This window comes from Apodemus sylvaticus, chromosome 6 (assembly GCF_947179515.1).
Source record: "Apodemus sylvaticus chromosome 6, mApoSyl1.1, whole genome shotgun sequence".
Lineage (NCBI taxonomy): Eukaryota > Metazoa > Chordata > Mammalia > Rodentia > Muridae > Apodemus > Apodemus sylvaticus.
The window spans coordinates 38,606,722-38,624,587 of NC_067477.1; the positions used below are offsets into that span (position 1 = coordinate 38,606,722).

Below are 17,866 nucleotides of genomic sequence, written 5' to 3' on the forward strand. Positions count from 1 at the left end.
GTGCAGCTGGTTCCCTCGGCTGTGGAGGCCCTGTCTTTCCTCTTGGCAGCTGGTTTAAGTCCTGCGTCCAGGTAGTTCCACAGCTAACCAAGAAACAGCTTTTCTTCAAACCTTGGTTTTTTCACCGACACAAATGGTTCATGAACTGACCAACTACCAGCATTGGACATAATTCTGAGCTATCGCCCAGCCCCTAGTTTAAATTCTGCCCTTGGCAGTGGAATGCGGTGACAAAAGAACAGCCAGGACAGAGAGTGCTTCACCAGCCACTCATCGCTTTAATTCTTTGGGCACACATCCTATTTGCCATCCAAGGAGCTATGGCAGCACACTGACAGCACTGATTGATTGGACACGTAGTATTTGCATCACGAGGAAACCCCTGGGTTATCAGGGCCACCGGCTACCTCCCAGAGCTGCCCTATCTGCTGTCAGAGGGAGCTGCTGTGGGACAAGGGAGACGGGGAGGAAGCATCCGGGCCAGAAGTAAGCTTAGACTGTGTCTAAAAATGAGGAGTTTGTGGGAAACCCAGAAGTTACTTAAAGATGACAGGGGACTGTTGAGCAATAGATCCATCATTTCAAGAAGGTATAAACTTTGGAAGCTGAGGTTACAACTCTCAGGATAAAGCAACCCCAAATTCGTCCAGACTAGCCTTGGGAAGAAATGGCGACCACAGATATTAGTGTCAGTGCTTGAGACCAAAAATGGTCAAAGTCGCTGATGTGACAGGGGTTGGTGTTTGTGTGGCGTGGTGTCCTTATTTAAACTTACAAGTGGGCAGCAAAGGGGCCTGAGAGGGAGGCCTGGCCCAGTGCCACCTCTACACGGAACCTCCTGGACAGTGCAGGATTCAGCTAGGACATGTTTTATTTCCAACATGGCTTGGAAGATGGCAGCTGTTTGGTTCACATCGCTTCATTTAACCTCTTGAGAGTTCCCAGCACTGGTAAATCTCCATGCCCAAGGGTCAAAGTGCTGGCTGGGCCCAGCACATTCCTCGTCCTGTCTCTCAGGTCTGGGAGTTTCTGTACTGAGGGACATGGCCCGCTGCAGCGATGGGTATGGAAACCATTCATTCGTTCTCTGTAGCACTCCCTCCCACAGTCCACTAGTGCAGGTGGCTAGGGAGACTCGGAAGGAAGCTGCAAAGTCCAAATGGAGTCCCAACTGTTAGCTGAGGACACAGGAAAATCATCTGCCTCCTCCTCAGGTTTGTTTTCTGGTTTTGTTTTTTGATAATCAAAGAAGAAACATCCATGTTCTAACTGCAGAGATGCTAGATATAAAATTGATGGAATGCAAGTTGGTCCATGAAGGGCTGCACAAGGTAATCCGTGGCGAAGTAGAAAACGAGCCCAAAGGTGATGGAGATGGGAAGGGCCGGCAAAGCTTTCTTGAAAATGGCGAGCAGGAGTAACGTAAGGCACAGGCCCTGTGGAGACAGAGGCGCTCAGGACCACCCCCTGCCACTCAGCCATCAGAACCACCTTCAGTGAATACTCTCCTTGAGGCCTGACATTTACAACAACATTTTATGAACTCTGGAGTCATGAGAGAAAAACGCAGCGTGTGGCCCTTGGCCTGACAGCAGCACAGCAGCTCCTGAGGAGGCTGAGGCAGACCTCTGTGAGGCCAGAACCTGAGGCCAGCCTGAACAACACAGTGAAAGCTGCTTCAAGAGAGAAGGGAAGGAGAAGACAGGAGGGACGCAAGAGGAAAAACAAGAAAAAAAGTCTGAGCTGAAGACAGAGCCCTGGGCACACCGAGGGTGGCCCTCTACGCAGCTGCAGCGGTTGCTTTCTTTCTTCACTTATATATACACAGCCCAGGCTGACTTCAGACTCTGCATCTTCGTCCCTCAGCCTCCTAAGGGCCAGGAGGTAAGTGTGCACCATGATGCTGGGTTAAATAGGGGAACAAACTTTTCCTGAGACAAGTTGGCTTTAAATTCCCCCCCCCCCCCCATAGCTAAGGAAGACCTTGAACTTCTGACCTTCTCCTCCCATCTCCGTAGTGTTGGGAAGTGCTGCCGTGCCTGTATTGTGTGGTTGGAGATCGAATGCAGGGCTTTGGACTTCGCAGGCTCTCTCACAACTGAACTATACACCCAGCCCGCACTAAGAAATAGTTCATTTGTTATAGTCAGGTTTTTGTTTTTAAAATAGGATCTCATTACATAGCCTAGAACTTAACACAGTTGGCCTTGAACTCAGAGATCCACCTGCCTTTGCCTCCAGAATACCAGAATTAAAAGGTACATGCTGTCACATCCAGCTTTCTAAGTCAGTTTTAAAAGCCACAGCCATCATAAGCAAGATGGGACTTGGCATTGTGCACTGGGCTTGCCTCTTTCACTCCACACCTGCTGTCCCAACCTGCATGCTGCAGGCTGTGCATCACATGTAAAAGCACGGGCCATTCTACGACTCCGCCCATGGATTAGGATAGCCTTTGTGGAGCCTACACTGCTGGACTCTCAAAGCTGTTCCTTTCTTTCCTTTCCTTTCTTTCCTCCCCACTCCCCCTTCTCTCTCCTTCCTTCCTTCCTTCCTTCCTTCCTTCCTTCCTTCCTTCCTTCCTTCCTCTTTCTTTTGAGACAGGGTTTCTCTGGGTAGCCCTGGCTGTCCTGGAACTCACTCTGTAGACCAGGCTCACAGATCCACCTGCCTCTGCACTCCAAGCACTAGGATTAAAGGTGTGCGCCACCACCTCGTGGCTCACAGTAGTTTCTACTGAGAAGTACTCACAGTTTCCTGGAGAACTACTCAAAACTAATTACCCAAGAGTGGGACAAAGACGAGCACGGGCTGAGAGCAGACGCTAGTGTAGAGGAGAACACAGGCAGCCCCTGGTGCTCCTTTTGTTAGCCTCAGCAATACACTTCACAGAAAAGACATAGCTAGGCTGGAAGCATCAGCTGATTTTAACGTGTGGCAAGAATAGAGAAATACTCAGCAGGCTCTGATTTTCCATTTTAAAAAGCTTCTCAAAGGACTGCAGTTCTTAGCCTGCCTGGAGTCAAAAGAGAATTCTCAGGGCCAGGAGGTGGCTGGGCAGCTAAAGGCACTTGCCACCCAAGCATGCCGCGTGAGTTTGATCCCTGGAACTCATGTGAAAAGCTGGATGTGGTGGGCACGCACCTGTAATCCTAGCGTTCCCATGGAGAGATGGGAAGTTAGAAGAGGCCAGCGTGCACAGCTCACAGTAAAAACGCAAGAGACCCTCCCTTAGGCAGAAGGAAAGACCCAACTCGCAAAAAGTTGTTCTCTGAGACACCCTGCCTCAGGTGGAAGGAAAAACGTTGTTTTCTGTCACATGACTGCTACAGTACACGTGTATAAACACACTTAAAGGTATGCAGAATAAGTTTTTTGACCACTGTTTGCCAGCATATACTTACGATCAATATGGCCACAAAGCAGGCTATGGTTGTGTTCCAGTCTCCACTGGCGGTTGCTGAGGCCTTACCCACCAGAACACTGTAGAAAATGAAATCTCCCAATCCAAGTTTTACTCCTCCTAAAAAAAGAAAGATTAAGTTTGTCATTCTTTACTATTCTTTTTTTTTTTTCCAGACAAGGTTTTGTTATGTAGCCTAGGCTGGCCTTGAACTTGTGAACTTGCCTCAGCCATTCAAGGCCCAGGACTACAAGTGTGGACCACTGCACCCAACTCTGTGATTTCATAATTCAAATCTATGATCCCAAGCTGGGCATGGTGGCCTGAGCCTGCACTCTGAGCTACCCTGCCTGAGCAGTTTAAGACCGGGAGTGTGAGGCCTGCGGTGACACAGTGACACTTTGTCTAAAAAACAAAACAAAGCCAAATGAATCAAAGAGCACAGACCACACTGAAGGAGAAGTCAATAAATGATATATACAATTCAGGCAGAAAGATTGCCTTCTTTATCTTCTGTTCTCTCTAAACAGGAGCTGTACATCATGTGTGACTCTGGAATCTCAATACCCACCTCCCTGCTACAGCGCAGCTCGGATTACCTGCTTATCATCTTAATTCACCACTCTCTCTCTCGTGGACATGATTTAAAAGAGGGGCTCTGAGGGAGTGTGCTGTGTGTGTACACGGTGCCTAGAGGCCAAGTGTTGATGCCTGCTGTCTTCTTGAATCATTCTCTAGCTTGGTTTGGGAGACAGCATAGCCCTTGGGAGTTGGAAGGCATTGAGTTAGACTGGCTGGTCAGCAAGCCCCAGGGATCGCCCTGTCTCTACCTGCCCAGTGCTGGGATCACAAGTGTATGCAGCTGTGCTGACCTCTTTTTTTTTTAAAAAAAAACAAAACAAACCACAAAATCGGTGAGTGTTGGAGATTAAACTCAGGCCTCACACTTGTGTAGCAAACACCTGAATAAGCTATTTCCACAGAAAAACTCAACATACTCTGAGAGACAGATAATACTGCCACTTAAAGAACCCCATGGTTTCAGACAGAGCTGGTGCACGTACTTTCCTCCGGGTCTTCGCTAGTTAGAATGCTCCCAGAAAGCTCCTGGACGGCAGCTCTTGACTCAGGAGTGGAGCGATGAGGCCCCAGGTGACTGTCTCTTTGGGCCTCCCACTCCTCACTGAAGCCACCATCATCGTTCCCAGAACTACTGTCCTGCGTCTCCCTTTCCGTTCCTTTAAGAGAGAAGGTTAATTAGAGCACTTAATCCTTAGACCCCCACCTCCATGTCTCAGTTAAGGCAAGCACGGTAATTCCTTTTCTCCATGTACGCTTTACAGTGGAGGAACTCTGACGTGGCACTGTCAAGGAGGGCTGACATTTTCTCCTTTATTTCCTTTTTTTAAGGAAGAAAGAAATGGCTTCCATCTTCCCTGCATGCAGTCTGGATATGCCCAGCACTGCAACTGTCAGGACCACAAGGCAATGAGGGCTGCAGACAACCCAGCATGTCAAAGGCGGCAGAGCAGGAACCGTGAAGAACCCGCACCTCCGCGAACACCAACAGGAACCATCTTGTTTAGTCCTCTATCCCCAGAGCTTAGGAAAACACTGAGCATACACCCAGTGACCAGTCAGCATTTGTTAACTTACCAAAAATACACCAATAACAAACAATGTGCTGGCGATGACACAAGCTAGAGTCATCACAGAGGAGGGAAATTGATGGGGAGAGCCCCGCCTGTCTAGCCGGGACATCCTGGGCTGGTGGCACAAGTCCCAGAAATAAGGAAGCAGACTGAGGCAGCCATGGGGAGTAAGCCAGCAAGCAGCACCACTCCGTCGTCCGAGTTCAGCGCCAGCCTCCAGGTCCCTGGCCTATCTGAGTCCCCGTCCTGAGTTCGTTTGCTGATCAACAGTGATGTGGAAGCGAGAACTGAATAAACCCCTTTCTTCCCAAGTTTCTTTAGCCATGGTGTTTTCACCCCAGTAACAACCCTGATAAAGGCAGATAATCCCAACTTTTCTCTTTAGCTTAATATGATGTTTGGGTCTGGAGAAAAGGCTCTTCCAAAGGACTTGGGTTTTGTTCCCAGCATCCACATGGTGGCTCACAAGCACCTAAGTCCATGGCATCTGATGTCCTCTGCTGATCCCCATAGGTACCAGCCATGTGTGTGCACTACATACATGTAGGCAAAACACTCAAATACATAAATATAAATATATATGTATACATATAGAATAAAAATCATTTTATTTTAAATTAGGCCTACAGCCTTAATTAGGCCTGTCATCTTAATTTTCTAAGGTTTGTCTTTTTAAGAAAACTCCTTTCTGCTTCAGTTTTACACCACACTGTTCTTCACTTCTTTCGGACAGAGCATCTGATGTTGTTTTCTTTGGTGTCTTCTGTAGTATCCACAGTCCTTGGTCTTCACCATTACCCAGTCCACTGAAATACTGACCTTCCCAATGTAGGCACGACCACACCTCCCATCAAATGTTTTCAGTTACCCTGAACATACTGGATAAGAGACCCCCCCCCCGTACCCCACTCCCACCCCTTTCTGTGACAAGATTTCCCTACATAGTCAAGGCTACTCTTAAACTCACAGTGTCTGGAGAATCTCAGCTCCTTGAACAGTCAGTCCTATGTGCACTTACTGGGGACAGCCAGTCTCTCTAGCAGATTCTCTGGGACATCTTTCCTTATCACACTTCTCCCTACATCAAGGGCTTCTCAGGCAGGTGCTCTGGCCCTGAGCTTCAGCCAGGAGAGTGTAACCAAAGAGAAGGTTGAAATTACCCCTTCGTCATTTCACTTATTTATCTACCAATGACAATGAACCTGAAAGACTAGGGCCTTTACAAATGAGCACAACCTACTTTAAGTGTCATACTTGGGGTTTTGGGCATCTATGAACGAGTGTCACCTACTTTGCGGGTCATACTTGGGGTTCCTGGGAGCCTTCCTCTGGGCTTCCGGGTCTCCTTCTGCCATGTCCACCAACCACACCATTGTTGCTGTGAGAAAGACAGAGCTGCCGTGAGTTCGCAAACCCAGGACACTGCTCTAGCAAACAAGAGGTCATTCCTTCTCAATAGAAAACACTGGTCTTTGTGCAGTGTTTAAAACTCAGGATTAAAACGATAGAAGATTGCAGGTTAAGAGAAAAACATAAAACTGAATGCCCTGGGGCTGGAGACATGGCTTAGGGCTTGAGGCATGAATATACTGGCTGCTCTTGCAGAGAACCTGGCTTTGAGTCCCAGCACCCACAGGGTGACTCAGAACCACCCATAAATCCAGGTCCAGGGACCCAATGTCTCTTCTGACCTCTACGGACACCTTACAGCCGAATGCACTAACACAGCACTGCTCCAGCATACTTACAGGAATAGATAAGAGCTGGAAAAAGAGTCTCATTTCTTTCCTGAGCTGTTTCAACCAGCATGCGAAGTGGACCTTTGGGGCATAAAACAGCCACCAAATCTAGAAAGAAAAAAATAAAAAAAGACACCCAATAAAATATACTGACTAAGGTGTGCAAATGGACACATGCAGGGGAGGGCTCACCTGAGGAAACATGTCTAAGTTAAAAAAAAAAAGTTGGGTAAATATGAAAATATTTGCAGTTAAGCAGCTAAGAGAAAAAAGCAACCTAAACAAAATAAAACAGAGCCCACAGAAGACCCGTGTAAATTATACTCTGGCCTCACCGCTGTGTGCCCAGTCTACGGTATGTGATTACTGGGGTCTAGACACAACTCTTCTTAGCCTGAAGGAAAGAGGCAGAGACAGCAAGACAGAACTATTCTAGAGTAGCTCTCATTCTGGAACAAGCAGGAATGGGAGGGAAGTATTTTTTAAAAATTCACTATAAATAACAAACAGACACTATTCCAAATATCAAACTTTTCCTAATACCAAGAGCAGAGAGGAGGAGACTGTCCCGACCCTACAGACTGCAGAACGGGGGTGTGCTGTGCCGGCACACTGGCACGGCGTGTGCGATCTGCACTCAATCCCAGCACCACAAACAAGTACACATAATTAAGGAATTTATAATAAGAGATCAACACGTTTAAATAAAATGATAGCTCTGTACATGACAAAGTTTAATATTTCTTCAGTTTCCAGTCATTAAGGTATTTCACAAATTTTTAGGTCTCGGAACAGCTGGTGCTAAAAACTGACCCCAGAGGAGCAGTGACAGGCCTAAATTATGTCTGGTTCTAACACCTTTTTCTCCCATAAACTACAATTTATCTTTCATTTTCTATGTTATAGAAATGCAGAAAACCTCGAACATTTAAAAATATTTAACAGGTATAGCTAAAATGGTAAAGGGAGACTTAACAGGTGACGTCACTTCATTCAGGCCTTCAGACGGTCACTCTCCATAGAGCCGTAAGAACAGCGCAGCGGTAACACTCTACACTTCCATTTATATGCTCAAGTGGGAAAAGGGAGATTTCCTGTACTTGCAACTAATGAGATCTTCAGCTGCTTTGAAGCGGCCACATCCTGTATCTATTTTGGTTTTATGACATGTTTCCCCTTGTAGAATCTTGAAAGGAATAGATTTAAGTTATTTTTAGTGCAATTAAAATGAATGAAAATTAATTTACTTAAAAGGTTTCAGAACACTTCTGACTTTGTAAGGAAGAGGTTGGGATTCACTATGTAAACACCAGGTACCCACACTCGAAGACCTAACCTCTGGGGTCTCCCCTGTGCTGTGAGCAGAGGCCGAGGGTCGTGGAGAGAGCACCTCATGGAGAGAATTCAGACTCCAGGTCAAGTCTCATGCAAGCGACCAGGCAAATAATTTACCTCTGTAACCTTCAAGCTTCCTAGCAACAAAACCCCTATGATAACCAGCTCGCTGACTCCACAGGCGGAGGGCGGTGTTTTAAGTGACGTTTCTTGTGCTGGCTCACATGAGGGTGTGTGCATGTAACCTGCAGGAACTGCTCTCTCCTATCACCGCGTGAGTCCTGCTGGGGTTCCTCAGGTTGTCAGGCTTGGTGGTAAGTCCTCTACTGGCTGAGCCATCTCCCTAGCTCACATCAGCATCCCTACTCCCAGCGATGCAGGATAGAAGTGGCCTTACAGAGCATCGCTAAGATGGCGTTACCATGAGGGTGAGGCCCCGAGGATGACTTTTCTAACCCTGACTAGTAGCTCAAGTGAACAACAGAACTGGCTCAGTTCTCGGCCCACAGGGTCTTCTCTGTCAATTAAAGGGAGATGAGCTTCCAGTTACAGGTCACCACGTACTTCAGTGTTTGAACTGTGGTGAAGGAGCACACTCTCTAAAAGAGTGACCACTGACTAGGCTCTGACAACAGATCCCTTTTTTGCATTCATGTGGGGTAAGAGCTGGCAGATAAAGCCAGGCCCCCCAGGCCCCGCAGGCCCCGCAGGCCCCGCAGGCCCCGCAGGCCCCGTTACCATGGCTAGAGTATTACTGCGACTTTTCAGGACCCACATCACAGTAGCTGCTAAAGAGTATGCTTAAACTTTTTTTAATTTGTTTTTTGTTGTTGTTGGTTTGTTTTATTCCAGATGGTTTCTCTGTGTAGCCCTGGCTGTCCTATAACTTGCTCTGTAGATCAGGCTGGCCTCAAACTCATGGAGATCCACCTGCCTCTGCTTTCCAAAGTGCTGGGATTAAAGGCATGTGCCACCATCACCCAGCTGAAATAATAGGGTTTTATTGAGGACCTTTACAACAGTTACAGACTCTACGGACTCTATCCACAGGTCTATCTGTAGAATTTAAATACAATAAACAATCAGACACTGGGATTATTTTACAAATGCAAGCCTCATTTTCAGAACTGTTTTTCCTCCAGAGAGGCTCTCAAAACATAGCCTAGGCTGAACTTTTAATTCTTCTGCCTTCATCTATAATCCAAAGTGTTGGGATTACAGATGCATATTACTACCCGTAATAGTTTACTACTTATTAAAAAATAATTTTTTTAAAGTGTTTAGAATGAAACTCCTGGTCCTCCTGCCTCCCCTCAACCCAGGTCAGAGTCCTCATGAACGGTTTACAAATCCTCCCTCTCAAGGCTGGGATGGGGCTCACGGCACAGCACTTGCCTCGCACAGTCCTTAGCACTGTAACAGGAACAACACTGCTGACTATGGGCGATAACCATTAAGAGTTTCCTTAAATCAAGAGAACTAGAAGAGGAAGGAGAACACACCAGTGAGTATGTCTGTGATGAACACAGTGTCAGCCTTGAGTTTTACCATATACTGAAATCACAGCCAGGATGAGCCAGGCGGTCCACTCAGGGAGGTACTTGATAAACACCAGGGCCATGAGGGCACTGATCATAATGAGATACGCCTGCTGCAGCCGAAGGGGGCCTTTCCAGTGAATGGCTATCATCCCCACCACACCAAAATTCCAGATCAGGAGCGCGACTGTAACGTAGTCCACGGCCACGTTGTAGGTCTTAAATACTTCCCTGAAAACAATCAAACAAGGATTGGAAGTGACTTATGTGCAATAACTCTCATGAACACATTGCTTAGAACTAAGATTCTGAAATATGAACTTTTCACATCCCATATTTGCTTTTACTATGACCTATGCTGTACTGTTATTAATGTAGCACCTTGTCCTTAAATATCATACTTTCCTCCGGCAGCACTTATTTTAACAGGTACTATATTATTCACATAAATGAACACATAGTATCACAGGTCACACCTGTAAAAATAAGAACAAAAACTAAAAAAAAGAAAATCACATCACCTACACTATCATACTGTATTTTATAAAATTCTACTTTAAAGGATCAGAAATTAGAAAAAACTAAACCATTATTTTTATAGCAAAAACATAAATGATATCATTTTCATAATTACATTATAATACTATAATATCATCAGACACTGATGAGAACAATGTGTAAGAATACAGCAGGAGATTTACCTATTAATCTCTAAAAGGATGACTAGACTTGCCTTTATTCTTACAAAATGACTTACAGAGTGTCTGTGTGAAGCTGGGATGGAACTCACCGCCTCACGTGTACGGAGCACGCACTCCACCACTGATGTTACGCTCCTAGCCCGCTGATTAGCACTGGGTGTGGGATGTGTGGGTGAGTTTGCCTGTCAAGGCTCATGTACAAGCCGTAAGCTGACATTCTCCTTACTGTTTGCCACAATGTCTCTCCTTGAACTTGATGCTTGCTTTTTTAGCTAGCTTGGCTGGCCAGCCAGTCCCTGGGAACTGTGTCTCCATCTCCCATTGCTAGGGTCACAGGAAACTTCCCTGCACTGGCCTGCCTTCCACCTAGGTTCTGAGCATCCAAACTCAGGTCCACATGCTTGACTAGCCATCACTGACATCTTAGTCACCTCCCCAGACCCTGGTTAACTTTTCCATATGAAGAAAACTATTTTAATTTCTGGAGAACCAAATTTATCATCTAACTTAGGACTGTAACTATAGTAGGTGTCCTAAGTAGCAAAAGAGAAAGAATATATTTAAGCACAAACTGTGGGTCATGGGGCTGTGCAGAAAGATGATTTTTCTCCTATTTTGAAATTCTAAAATAAAGCAAAAATGTTGAAGTTTTTGAATGAGGTTACAATGTATATTATACTAAGAATTTCAGGTATTCTAAAATGAAACTAACAGCTCTCTAGGGAAAACCCTGCCGACCGCTACAAGTTGTCCTCTGACTACCACATGTATACTTGGCACGTGGTCCCCACCCTTATAAAATAAATTGATATGTGTGTGTCTGCGTGCGTGCGTGCGTGTGTGTGTGTGTGTGTGTGATGTATTAGGTATATATCACCTCTCTACTTGGCCAGTGAGATAGCTCAGTGGGTAAATGCACTTGCCAGCAAGCTTGACTACCTAAGTTTAATGCACAGAACCCAAGGTTGAAAGAGAAAATGGACTCCCGAATGTTGTCCTCTGACCTTCATATGGGTGTCTGCACTCATATACATACAAATAAATAAAAAAGACAATGTCCCTACCAACTCTAACTCATCTTTTATATACCTGTTAAGATATAGTATGCAGAAAAAATGATTACTTAAAGAATAATTCATCAGCAAGGTACATGGCTCTAAGGGCAGTCAGTGGTGGATGTCAGAGTTAATGAAGAGAGACCAAAAACCTGTATTACTTACCCTAAGTAAATGAATGAAAAAAAGAACAGCAACAACAGAGATGAAACAATAAGCCAGGCATGGATGACCTAGAAAAGAGACAACTCAAATATAACCAAGAGATTCCATACTTCCTGAACAAGTAAACAAGGAGCCTTGTAAACAAGAACCGGTATGTGCTAACGCTCTGCTTTCTATTTCCCTTCGGAGTGGGTGGGGTGGACCAGTAGCCTTATACATGCTGGCAACTGCTAGACTACTGGGTTCTAGCCCATGCCCACAGTCTACTTTTCCTTTTTCTGAGATAGGGTTTCTCTGTGTAGCTTTGGCTGTGCAGGAACTCACTCTGTATACCAGGGTGGCCTGCCTCTGCCTGCTGAATGCTGGAATTAAAAGTGAGTACATCCACTGACCGGCTTCCATGTTCTCCTTTTAAATGTCAGAACAAATGCAACTTTGGGATCAGCACATATTTATATGAAAATCTTGGGTGCTAGTCAGAATATAAAACAGAAACATAAAGACATACATATATTACACACATTTAGAAGAGTTAACATTTTTTACAGTTCTTTTTAAAAATAAACAAAACACATCACCACTTGGCACTCACTTGCCAAAAACCAGATATCAATAAAGATAAAAATATGGAAGAAAGAAATATGGACGAAAAGAGCAACAAAGGGGGCCAGGAAGAAGGCTCAGTAGTTAAGAGCATACGCGGTTCCAGAGTTAGGTTTCCAGAAACTACTCTGAATAGTTCTCGGGAGCTGTGAAATTTCTGGCCTCTATGGGCACTGGCACATTTGGACTTGTTCCATTCTTTATATTATAACTTGCCTGTAATAAGGGTGTAAAATTTTCCAGTTTAGACTGGTCACCTATGATTGTCAAAGCCTTTCCTGAAGCCTTACTCTGGACGATCAATGTCAAGCAAGCCTTCCCTAGCTTAGCAGCTCCCGTGACTCCCCAAAGGCCTGACAAGAGCTCTGCTCTCAGCAGAGAGCATTCTTTAAACCTGGGCTATCCATGCTTGAGATCTTACAACTTTAAAGTTACACATCATCTGTCACAAACACATCACCATCAACTGCCCTTCCTGTGACTGTCCCTGCAAGGGCCCCCGGCCCCCTTCTTGCAGACACTGTACAATCAAACACTGCTAGGAGAAATCCTCAGGGTTTATTTGCAAACAGGTCCCAGCAAGCCGCCTCTAAATGCCTGGCTCCAAAGCTCGCTCTACTTCATGCTGAAGTCAAAGTAAACAGCATTCTTGTGTGGAGCTGGCTGTGCTTCCCCAGGCTCGATAAAGAACAGCACGGACTAGCGCAGAAGAACGAGGGTGGGAATGGAGTTGGGTACCAACATCCCAGATGTTTTCAAGTTTAGCATAATTAAAGGATGTACAGAACTGACCTATGTGTTAAGGTCAGGTCTAGCTGACAGAATTAAGCACATTCCACAGCCTCTCCTCCGTATGCAGCTACACCTGGAAGAACTCAACCCTCAGCTGGCTGCACACTAAGAGAGAAGGCGGGAGCTAGGACAGTGCAAGTGGTGTTGCTTCAGAAGCCTTTAACCCTTCCATTCTGCTTGCTTCCACACAAGGCCTGCCAGAGTGGGCACCAGCAAGGCGAGAGGAAAGGGGAGATCCATTAGTCCCTTCTCCCTTTGCCTGTCCTCTGAAGCCCAGCCACCAGCCGCCCCAGTCGTAGGAAAGAGGTGGCTGGAGCCCTGCACTTAGGGAGAACAAAATCTTCACTCTGATGGGAGCCACAGTGTGCACCAGGGTATGAGATGAGTCTTGTTTAGTTCTCTGACTTCCCAGCTTTTGGCCCTGACACCAGGAAACAGTCTCAGTATCTGGCTGGAAGAAGAAAAACAGAAAAACCCCAAGAAAGCAGAAATCTTATCTGGAAGCCATTCATGAGCTCACTGGTCTATATCTCAGGAAGCATATGTGGTCATGACTCTTTTTCTGTTTTAAAAAATTATTTTATGTGTATGAGTGTTTTGCCTACATGTATATTTAAGCACCGTGTGTGTGTGTGTGTGTGTGTGTGTGTGTGTCTGTGTGTGTGTGTCTGTGTCTGTGTGTGTGTCTGTCTGTCAGTGGCAGAGGCCAGAAGAGGGTGTCAAATGCCTGTCTATTTGTCTGTCAGTGGCAGAGGCCAGAAGAAGGTGTCAAATTTCCCTAAACTGTAGTTATAGATAATTGAGAGCCTCCATGTGAGTACTAGGAATTGAACTCAGGTCTTTTGGAAAAGCTGCCAGTGCTCTTAACTGCTGAGCCATCTCTCTAGCCTCTTGTTTTTAAAATAGAGATTCACTATGAAACTTACTGGCCTGAACTCTTTATGTAGATCGGGCTAACACATGGACACATGGACAAGCACACATGGACAGAAATAATAATAAATAAAATACCTGATTTTTTTTTTGTTTGTTTGTTTTGTTTTTTGGATTTGGTTTTTGTCGAGACAGGATTTCTCTGTATAGTCCTGGCTGTCCTGGAACTCACTCTGTAGACCAGGCTGGCCTCAAACTCAGAAATCCACCTGCCTCTGCCTCCCAGAGTGCTGGGATTACAGGCGTGCACCACCATCGCCCGGCCAAAATACCTGATTTTTAAAAACTGAAAACAAAGTGCCCAAGATACAATCCAAATTATACAACATATAAATACTAGAAAAACCTGTTTTCTTGAAAAAAGACTCAATAAACACAAATAGCAAGACAACACATATATTTCAATTCCTAGTTGTTAATGAAGAAAAGAGACCTGGAGGGTACATCATTTCCCAATCCATTCTATGAGTTCAGCATTAACTTGGTAACAACAAAAATATATTTAAAAAACCCAACCAATCAAACAACAACAACAACAAAACCCACCGCGTTAACACACACATCCCATTCACATGTGCACCTTAAACACTGGTGAGACAAAAAGTCAAAACCGCAGTTGGTGCCGAGGTAGGAAGACAAGCCAGGATTTGAAGGGCACAGCAGCTCTAGAGAAGACAAGGGTAGGAGGTATCGAGACCCGACTTTGGCCAGGATAGGGCTGTGTGTGTGTGTGTGTGTGTGTGTGTGTGTGTGTGTGTGTCTGTGTACACACAGCAATGCCTATCAGGCGAGGGCAGCTAAGAATGAATGCAAGTACCACTGAGAAGTACCTTGCAGCCTACAACAATAGACAGATTGTTCTTGCTAACCCTGAAAACGCTGAACTAAAATGAACCCATCTCTCTGTATTTATAAAAATACAATGGACAGATTCTCTAAAGTTTTCTTTCTATGTTGGGAGCAGAGAAAAAAGAGAGAGAGAGACAAAGTCTGCCTGCCAGGCAGAGTCAAGGCCGGTCCAGGTCGGTTGGCAGATGTCCTGGCCTGCTGAGGCATGGACCCATAAGAGGAGATGCACTTGAGGCTCAAGCCAAGGGGCTGAAGATTCTGTTGACCTTGGTGGAAGGAACAGGGAGGTTTTTGGATGGGAAGAGAAGTCTTCTGTGTATATTTCAGCAACTGTTTCTGTTAGCTTGTGGCTTTGCGTTCCACAGTACTGAAGTATAAGGCGGCTATGAGAAATACACTTGCTGCTGGCATGGTAATGGCCTGCATCTCTCCCATATCCGTTTCTTGCATATATTTTTTTTATCTTTTCTATGATCATCCTCACTCTCCCCTCAGAAGACTGTTTGAATCATACTGGCCACCTTGTACCTTTCTAGAAGACATTAATCTTAATACTTGAATACAATGAATACAATCTCAAATATAGTTAGGAATGACAGAGAAAAGGAAAAATTCTTAGAAGCCCTCTTTTCCCTAAAAAAAAAAAAAAAAAATTAAAGGAAAGTAGAAATAAGGTCAGGTGGCACGAGAGTCACAGGTAGTTTTTGGCATGTGCCAATCTTCAACAGCTCACTTGAATGCAAAGTGACTCTAATAAGCTCTCCAAAAATGACCAAAATGAGACTCAAAATGACCAGAAATCACTCACTCAAAGTACAAATCACCATGAGTAAAAGTCAATAGACTTATCCTTCCCCAAAACTTCAGATATTGTAAGACAGGAAAATAATAGAAAAAATTTAAATCTGGACAAAAAGACTATATCCAAAATGATCTAACATCTTTAAAATAGACAAATAAAAATTCTAGAAGTGAAAAATATAACTACTAGATTTTAAGTAGCAGTATTAACAAACCACATAAAATGCAAAGAAGCTGAAAACACACCTTAAGTAAGGAAAGAGGGTGATGGGAGGGATCATTAAAATTTAATAAAGGGCTGGAGAGATGGCTCAGTGGTTAAGAGCACTGACTGCTCTTCCAGAGGTCCTGACTTCAAATCCCAACAACCATATGGTGGTTTACAGGCATCTGTAATAAGATGTGCTGCTCTCTTCTGGTGTGTCTGAAGACAGCTACAATGTACTTACATAAATAAGTAAACAAATCTTTAAAAAAAAAACTTTCATAAAAATGGCAGAGCATTGCCTTTAATCCATGACAGTCTGAGGCTAGCCTGGTCTATATACAGTGAGCTCTAGGACAACCATAGTACACAGTGAGGTTCTATCTCAAAACAAACAACAATAATAAAGAAACAAGACACTGGAGTACCTTTGTTTTTGGGGTATGTGAAATAAAGTTAAAGGAGTAGAAAGAGCTGGCCTGGGGACTACTGACCTGGAGGAACTTGTGAAAGCTAGTGACTAGTAAGAAAGAAGGCAACAGTTGAACAGGCACATTAACAGCTGGCAGAGCAGGCCCACACATACACAGCAGATGTGCAGCTCGGTCTTCATGTGGATCCCCCAACAACTGGAGCAGGGGGGGTCCCCAAAGCTGTTCCCTATCTGTAGAATATGTTCCCTTAACTGGGCTGCACTGTCTGGTCAGTGGAAGAGGATGCACCTAGCCCTGCAGAGATGTCAAGTGAGAGGGTGGAGGAATACCCAGTGGGGGCAGAATTGGGATGTAAAGTGAATTAAATAAATAAGTAAATAAAATTTAAAAAAAAGTCAGCAAAGCAGATCTATTGAAGATAAGGGAGTGGTGGATATGTGCTTGCAGATATCAAAGCAGAATAATCACCAGGCAGTGGTGGTGCACACCTTTAATCCCGGCACTTAGGAGGCAGAGGCAGGCGGATTTCTGAGTTTGAGGCAAGCCTGGTCTACAGAGTGAGTTCCAGGACAGCCAGGGCTACACAGAGAAACCCTGTCTTAAAAAAAAAAAAAAAAAAAAAAAAAAATCAACCAACAGCCATGGGACCAATAAGCAATGACTTTTAGTTTGAAAACATTGAACCAGAGTTGCACTCAGGGTAAGAAGATGGCTGTAAAGGCTCGTGCTGCCAGGCATGACGAATGAGTGGGATCGTCTTGGATGGCATTTATTATCCTTTGATCTGAGACATTCCCTTTAAAAGGTGGGTGCTCTTCAACTACAAACAAAGCAAAGGCCACATGTCTGAGAGAACAGAAACTCACAAGATTCTTGAGGGCCACTTTACAACAGTATGTAAAGGAACAAGCAACTGCTTGGCTGGAGCTCCTGACAGCCCAAGTGCAGAACGGTGTCTGGGAGGTGCCCACAGCTGTGCAGGGAGCTCGGGGTGCTAGTTTTTGGGACCTTCTCCTGTGCTGGAGTGGCCTTTTCAGTGACAGAGCTGCTTTAGAATCATCCCTGCTCCTTGCAAGCAATACCTCAGTATAAGTATAACCCCTCTTGTTAGTAACCCCAATAAAAACCTTACTAGTTCACTAATTGGACATTAGCGTAATTGTTACTTTATACGGCATGGGTTCCCGTTCTGGGGTGAGCAGATGTGTATGTTGCAGGAGAAGTCTGTCACACAACATGGAAGGAGAGAAATGACTCCTGCAAACTGACCTCTGACTTCCACATATGAGCCATGGCACAAACATGTCCACAAACATATCTGCCCATATAGAAATACTCTATATAAACTTAATTTAAAAAATTAAAGTTATATCTGAGGGTACAAAATTAATCCTGAGAGTAAATGATTTTGATTTAAAGTTTTATTTTTGCCTTATGTGTATGCATGGTTTCCCTGTGTGTGTGTGTGTGTGTGTGTGTGTGTGTGTATAGCAAGTGCATTTGTGCCTGCCACCCCAGGAGCCAAAAGAGGTTGTTAGATCCCCTGGAAACAGAGTAAGGGATGACTATGAGCCAAGACGTGGGAGTAGGAAACTGAATTCATCAGATTCATGTCCTCTGTGAGAGCAGCCAGTGCTCCTACTGATAAGCCATCTCTCCAG

General features: G+C 44.9%; 1 protein-coding gene across 2 annotated transcripts in view; it reads right to left on the bottom strand.

Annotated features, from left to right (window-relative positions):
• Nucleotides 1–258: 258 nt before the first annotated feature.
• Nucleotides 259–17,866, bottom strand: part of Psen1 (presenilin 1) — a 46,482-nt gene continuing 28,874 nt past the window's right edge. For both annotated transcript variants that reach the window (XM_052185478.1, XM_052185479.1), the window contains exons 6-12: nt 11,589–11,656; nt 9,678–9,898; nt 6,804–6,902; nt 6,347–6,433; nt 4,468–4,641; nt 3,405–3,523; nt 259–1,436 (exon numbers count right to left, since the gene is read on the bottom strand). In XM_052185478.1, coding sequence (XP_052041438.1) covers nt 1,281–1,436; nt 3,405–3,523; nt 4,468–4,641; nt 6,347–6,433; nt 6,804–6,902; nt 9,678–9,898; nt 11,589–11,656 — 924 coding nt within the window. In that variant the 3' untranslated portion in view covers nt 259–1,280. The remainder of the gene's footprint in view (nt 1,437–3,404; nt 3,524–4,467; nt 4,642–6,346; nt 6,434–6,803; nt 6,903–9,677; nt 9,899–11,588; nt 11,657–17,866) is intronic.